The sequence below is a fragment of the Haliaeetus leucocephalus genome, unplaced genomic scaffold (genome assembly GCF_000737465.1).
Source record: "Haliaeetus leucocephalus isolate CR32 unplaced genomic scaffold, Haliaeetus_leucocephalus-4.0 Scaffold819, whole genome shotgun sequence".
Lineage (NCBI taxonomy): Eukaryota > Metazoa > Chordata > Aves > Accipitriformes > Accipitridae > Haliaeetus > Haliaeetus leucocephalus.
Genome location: NW_010973255.1, coordinates 4,549,349 through 4,556,026, shown reverse-complemented (window position 1 = coordinate 4,556,026; position 6,678 = coordinate 4,549,349). Strand labels below are relative to the sequence as shown.

At 38.0% G+C, this 6,678-nt stretch overlaps 1 protein-coding gene across 4 annotated transcripts in view; it reads right to left on the bottom strand.

Moving 5' to 3' along the window:
• The window catches only part of PPIL4 (peptidylprolyl isomerase (cyclophilin)-like 4), a 25,994-nt gene that overhangs the window by 11,487 nt on the left and 7,829 nt on the right, over positions 1-6,678 (bottom strand). For 3 of the 4 annotated variants that reach the window (XM_010581917.1, XM_010581918.1, XM_010581919.1), the window contains 4 exons: positions 5,366-5,508; positions 4,916-5,012; positions 3,364-3,480; positions 1,579-1,703 (listed from right to left, as the gene is read on the bottom strand). In XM_010581917.1, the coding sequence (XP_010580219.1) occupies positions 1,579-1,703; positions 3,364-3,480; positions 4,916-5,012; positions 5,366-5,508 (482 nt within the window). The remainder of the gene's footprint in view (positions 1-1,578; positions 1,704-3,363; positions 3,481-4,915; positions 5,013-5,365; positions 5,509-6,678) is intronic. The other variant, XM_010581920.1, reaches the window with a different exon arrangement.

Genomic DNA, 6,678 nt, shown 5'->3' with positions numbered 1-6,678 from the left:
AGGGGGGGGAATAGAAGACAAGGCTATTCAGACAAGCTATGGGAATTCTCTGTAGCAGCCATCAGCAAGGAAGAAGGTAGGACAGTTTTGTGCCAGAACCCTCCTTTGTGGATTATTCAGAGAATCTGTCTGAAAGCAAGAATGCAGAAGAGGTACTGAACAAAGAGATAAAGAAAAAAAAAAGTAAGAAATCCCTAGGACATCCACAAATCATGCTGGACTTGTAAAAGTGGCAAACAATGCCAATTTCACTCACACGCAGAGAGACACAGAGACAGTCTAGTGAAGGATCTGGGACTCTGCAGGCCTGTATGCCAGTACTGCACAAATTTATAGAAACTCAATGCAGAATAGAGTTAGTCTCCATCTGAATAAATAGGACCTACTCAGGACCATCTGAGTAAACCTAAGTGAAGTTCTCTGAAAAAGTCAATATGCTTATGCACAATGATGATTTCTGATGCAGTCTTTTCAAATCCCTCCCAAAATTCTAATAAACTCCTGCACCAAAGGCTTTTGGGAAAACTAAGCAGCAATAGCATAAGAAACATCTTTGCATTGATAAACATGCAAAAGACCAGGCAAGAGTAAATAGTCATTTCTCACTGAGAAAGTAGATAGGTCAGCAGCAGTTTGCTGATGATACTAAATCGTTAAAGGTGGCAAAAATAAAGACTGAAAAAACTGCAGAAAGTTCTTGGGAGACCAACTGAACAGCAAAATAGCAAATGACGTTCAATGTAGAGAAATGCAACAAGATGAGCATGGGGGGAGGAAACCTAATTGTGCATTGGGAAAAAAAAATAGCTTTAGCATTGACTAGAAAAGCAGTTGAGAACAAAGCAGAGAATACCACTGTGCCACTGTAAATCTGTAATTTCTTTAATACAGTGTGCAATTCTGGTCCTCTCATCTTGAGATGAAACAAAAGAAGAGAAAAAGTTTGAGAAACGGGAAACAAGGTAAGGAAAATTCCTCTACAAAGCATGAGTATGTAGGATAGTACTCTTTGCAAGAAAAAAAGATGACTTTGGAGTATAGGATAGGGAGGTGTAAGAAAGTAGGTTTCACTGCCCGTCATGTCTTTTGATACCAGTACCAGGCGGAATCAACGAAAACTGCTAGGAAGTTCAAAACTGAAAAAGGCAGCAGGCATGAGAAACACCTTAACAAGGAGTATACTGGATGCCAGAAATGTTTGTCATTTTATCCCAAAACATACATACTCCCATGCAAAACGAAAACCCAGAGACTGTATGTATCTTGCTCATGTAGCATCTGAGACAAAAACTGCTGAAAGGAGGGAGAGGACGGGGGGCTGGGGAGAGTATCATATGCTTTCCTTGTTCCTATACTTCCCCAGGCTTTCAGTTAAAACCACTGCTGGGACAGGATAATCATCTAGCTAGATCTGACTTCCTATCACCATTGTTGTAGTCTCTATCCAAATACATGCAGCCACAGCATAAACCTCCAGAGATACTGGAATACTACCCAACAGCCAAACCTAAATAGACTGGTGGGAATCAAGTTCAGTTTCAACAAAGAAGGTTTTCTTTATTATTTTACAATAATTACCTTTTAATGGGACCAAATCGTGAAAATATTATCTCTAGGTCTTCATCTGTGGTCACAGGATTCAGTTTACAAACAAACAGCACATTTTCTGGTGGCTTGACCTCTGCATCGGGTAAGTCTCCCACCTACAGCAAACAGAAAGAGACCTTTGTCACTTCTGCCTAAAGCTCTCTACATTTTATTGCCACAAGCACACTGGCAACACATCTCTCGGATGATCTCGGACACATTCCTATCACAAAATCAAAAAATTAATAAAATATTTTTCCTATTTAATGTCACAAAAAAGTGTTTTCCATAGTACCTAAAAATGATTATCTATTTGCAGTTCCACCACTAGGAATTCATGAAAGTCACAAATACTTTCTACCTCACTTTCCCTGTTATAACAAATACACAGTTCTAAAAGGTCGAAGTGTACATTTAGAGCCACTCTGTTACAAAAATAAAAATGGACTGGATCCATTCCTTCACCTCTGCCCCCAAGATCAACTCGCCTTTCCTTGAAATCTCGCAACAGCTAGGATAAGCTTAAATTTAAGATAGCTTGATAGCAAATTCAGTTACACGGGAAAATGCAAATACACATACTACCTCCTGTTGAACTGTAGCACTTCTTTTTAAAACCTGAACAAAAGACTAGTGATATTTAAATTATTTATCTCCATCTTTTACTTAATATGCTAATAAAAAGGTAATGCACATTAGTTTGATAGCATAAAGAAGCAAAATAACACAAGAAGCAGATTCCACAAAAAAGAACACAAAAGGAGTTTGAGCACGTGACTCTCAGAGAAGTTTACTGTTTCAACAAAAGAATAGTGGAACTAATAGTTGGGGTTTTTCAAATCAGTGAAACTAGCAGCACACTTAAGTTTTTCATCTCTTCAGCTTATAGAGCATAGCTCCCTATTGCATGCTACGCAGCAATAGTCACTGAAAATTACTTTATTGGCTCACATACCCCACTTGCCTTTTTTAGCTAACCTTATCTGGAAAACACGTCATCAGCCCCACTGCTGCTGCAGCAAAACAAGAGCCCACACCAGCAGATCTTCTGCAACACTGTGGCCACATCTGGACTGAGCTTGGTATTAGCCTCTGCTGCAAACTATTCACCACAAATTTGAATTTGGTAGTTGTAAAGAAATGTGATGGAATCACCCATCGTTCAACAGTGTGTGTGCGCTTTTTTCTTTTTTTTTTTTTTAAAAAAGACTTCAAAGCCTATTCACAATTTTTGTTGCTATATGGAGTTTACAACTGCCAGCAGTTACCAAACATTATATTTAAGAAGGAAGAACATAAAGTTAACCAATGTTAAATGCAACCTAATCCCACAGAAGGAAGACTGCCATTACATACATGAATAATGCAACCTCAATGCCACTATATGTACTGGGAAGAGATTATCACAAATTAGCTCAGCTCTCTCCCACGCATGCTAAACCTTTTCCAGGATTATATATACACAGCAGCATATTACGTATATTATGTTTTTTAACTGCATGCATTTCTAGCAAGTTTTTATAAAGCCTCCACTGGTCCACTCTTAATCCTGGCTTTAAAAATTAAATATCACCTGTTTTATCAGAAAACCACCTCCAGTGCTCATGCTCAATCCTTTTCAATATACCACAGACATTCAATAGCACAGATTCTGAGCCATGACATCATCATCAGATAAGCAATTTCAAGATAAATAGTACACATTCTCCTAGACTTAATATAACATGCACACACACAGGAATAACATCTAAAAGGCAAATACAGAAATATGTTCACCATTTCCAGAAGAATGGCACGAGTTTTTGCTTCTTTTTCTGCCTGAACTTCTTCTATTTCATCTGCAGACCGTCCTTTCAAGTCATCAATTTCTTCATCTGCTCCTATTCTGCCACTCTGAAAAACGAAGGAAAAAGCTATTTATTACCAAGCCACGGCCAAAAATTCTTTCTCACTTTGCAAATATTACTTGGATGACCTCACCCCTCAGCCCCCAAGACATGAAAAATGCTTAAGCACTGCATCTCTGCAGAACTGGGCTTTCATTCTGTTCTTCCCACTTAGATTTAAAAGAGAGGGAAAAGATGTTATCCTCATGTTTCAGGCACTATGAACTACATATGAACTTTCAGGCCCAATTTGAACCATATTCAGTTAGATAAATTCTTTTATACTCCCATCTCATACTCAACATCTCACCACAAGTGTCAACTCATTTCTAATCTAGATAGCTCCTACCAGAAATGACGATAATGAACACTGCAAATATCTGGGGTGTCTAATAAGACTCAAACGTTAAAAATCACAACAAGAATTTTATTTTCACACATCTACATCTAGGCAGGATTTGAGGAGTAATTTTGTCTCCTCATCAGCATCTCTAGAACGCTGCCCTTCTTACAGACATTTCTACACTGAAAGGTGTATCTTCAGACAGGCTATGGCGGAAGAAAACCAAGTAAAAGTTTTCAAATCTCTATGCAGTTGGCAGTGAGCTATTAAATTCCTTATACCGTTTAACTTATCTGAAGGTACATCAGAGATTAACCACAGTGCAGATGTACTATGAAAGCCTTATTCCAATCTTGTAATTATATCTATTAAGGTTAAAAATAAACAATATTCTGTCTAGTCAATTTATTCATTGCTTGAAACAACTGTTTCCACACAAGGAGATAATCTCACATAGCAACTTCCATAACTGTATGCTATCAGTAAATTATGAATTATTACAATTGTGTTTTTAGCAAGTTCCTTCTGTTTGAACAAATACACCACAACAGTATCTATGCTTGCAGATATAACTCAAAGAATGAGCAAGATTACTTCCACTGAAACACTAACTATTTCACATTTAAAAGGAAAACACCAGTTAAGTTAATAAATGTTAGTTATATTTTGTCTTCTACCACAGTATACAGAAAACAAGTAATGCCAAAGGTGAAAATTCTGAGTGTTCTGCTTATCTACACTGTAATTAGAAAACTAAAATACCGCTTTCCAACCTAACTCCACTACAGTCAAAGGGGAGAGCACCCATGTCACCCTTTTATCTTTTTCTTGAAAGATTACGCAGCCATATTTGATTAAACACAGCAACGGCCCCAAATAACAGACAAGCATTTGACATATCGGAACTCAAGCTAGTGTAGTAGAAGAGCATCTCTTATCCTCCTATGCTAAAAACGTATAGTTCTTTTAGGATATAGATTTGACAGACAAAGTCTTAAGACAGAATTCTTATTTTGACCAAGTCTCTGCTGGCCACTAATAGGGATAAATTTCATTATTTCTTCCAACTTTTCCCCAAGAAGCTATCATGAACACTCACATCTAGCTGTTCCTTAGTAGGTTCTGGTGAGCGATCAGGAATAGACAAGCCAGGTGGATCTTCAAATGGATCATCTAAAATTACTGTATGATTTATCCTTACAGAAAACAAAACCAAGACCAGCATCAGTCACATGCAAATAAAACTCTCTTTACCCAAGTAACAGGAAACCAGCCCCGCTGATTCTGTTTATCCCAAACAGCCAAACATACTGTATGTTTGTAAATACCAGTAGTACTGATGCTTTTGTAAAGGCAACATAGTTGCACACTTTCTTACACAGTTGTTCATTTTAGTACCTGCTTATTTTACCAATAATACTGGAATAAAAGTATTTAAGATATCATGTACAGGTCACCTGACATCACTATATTAATCTAGCTTCCAAAAAAGATTAATTTGTTTAATTATAATGTATTCCTCAAAAAGGGAAGTTAAAAGCAGTTGCACCTGATATCTTGATACGGGATAAAATCCTTATCTACAAAGGTTTCGTTAATTGTCTTCAATACATCCATGCCTTCTGTCACTTCTCCGAATACTGTATGCACACCATCAAGGTAATCCAGGTTTTCCCCTGTAGTAATAAGAAACTACAAGAGAGATACAAAACCAGTAACAGTAAATAGAAAAATTCAGGGCTTGAGTTTTACCTTAGGAGAGGTACAACTCTCACTGAAATCAGTAGGGCAAAACCAACTCTTCCTGACTTCTGCAGGAGAAGATTAGTCTTCTTGCATCAGCTCTGAGAACATGGTGAGGAAACCTACAGCTCACAGCCACTGCCTGAGGAAGAGAGGCTCTCTCATGTAAGTCGCCCTCCACATGAGCTTGCAGCTCCGGCTCGTTGGACCCTTCTGTGAATTGGTTTGACTCACCAATCTGGCAGAAAACCAGACCACCGGAGGAAGAGCAGATAGTTATCTGTCTGGTAGGTTTGTTGAGCAAGATCAGCAAAGGTTGTGACAGGCCTCACTGCTGATGAAAGGGAGAGGACAGGAAGAGCAAGGCTACCCTTTTGGGCAGCAGTGAGCTGTGAGCTGAGCTCAAATCACCTGTTCATCAAACTGCATTCGGCAGGTGCATTTTCACAGTTTTGGCAAAAGCTTCCATAGCTCTACCTTCACCTAATTCTGTCCAGACTTTTCTCCTTCCTTCCCTTGTATCACAAACTTTTATTTCCCCAAAAAACAGATGCAGTAGCATTGAGAGGAGAACTAGAACACAGTAGCATTGATTGATACCAGCTGAACACTTGGTAACAAATTAAAGATGGACAACACTTGGTAATGAACAAAGGAGGAAGAAGCAGATACACACAGGTAACAGAACATAACCATTACATCCATGCTTTACAATCTAACTGGTAACATCTCACTCCTCATTTTCTGCAACACAGTTAAGACTGGTTAGTATTTGCTAACTTGCAGCTGCATTAAGCTGCATTATATTTGTAAGCCAACTCAATGTAATTCCTTACAGGAATTTTTCTTTCCCAAGGAAGAAGCTGCAATGAAGTTCCCATAATTCCCATATACCTGTGTATATGCTAGCAGGCTGCATTCTTAAGTATAAATACAAATGTAAACTCTTCTTCCTAAACCCCCCACCCAAACAATTTTATACATACAATGCAGTGAAGCAGCAAAATTAACTCCATATATTACAAGCTCTAGCTGGAATAAAACCATAGGTTTTTTTAAATTGCTCTTTGATTATTAAAAACCTCTTTTTTTAAATTAAAACATATGGATATTACAAGT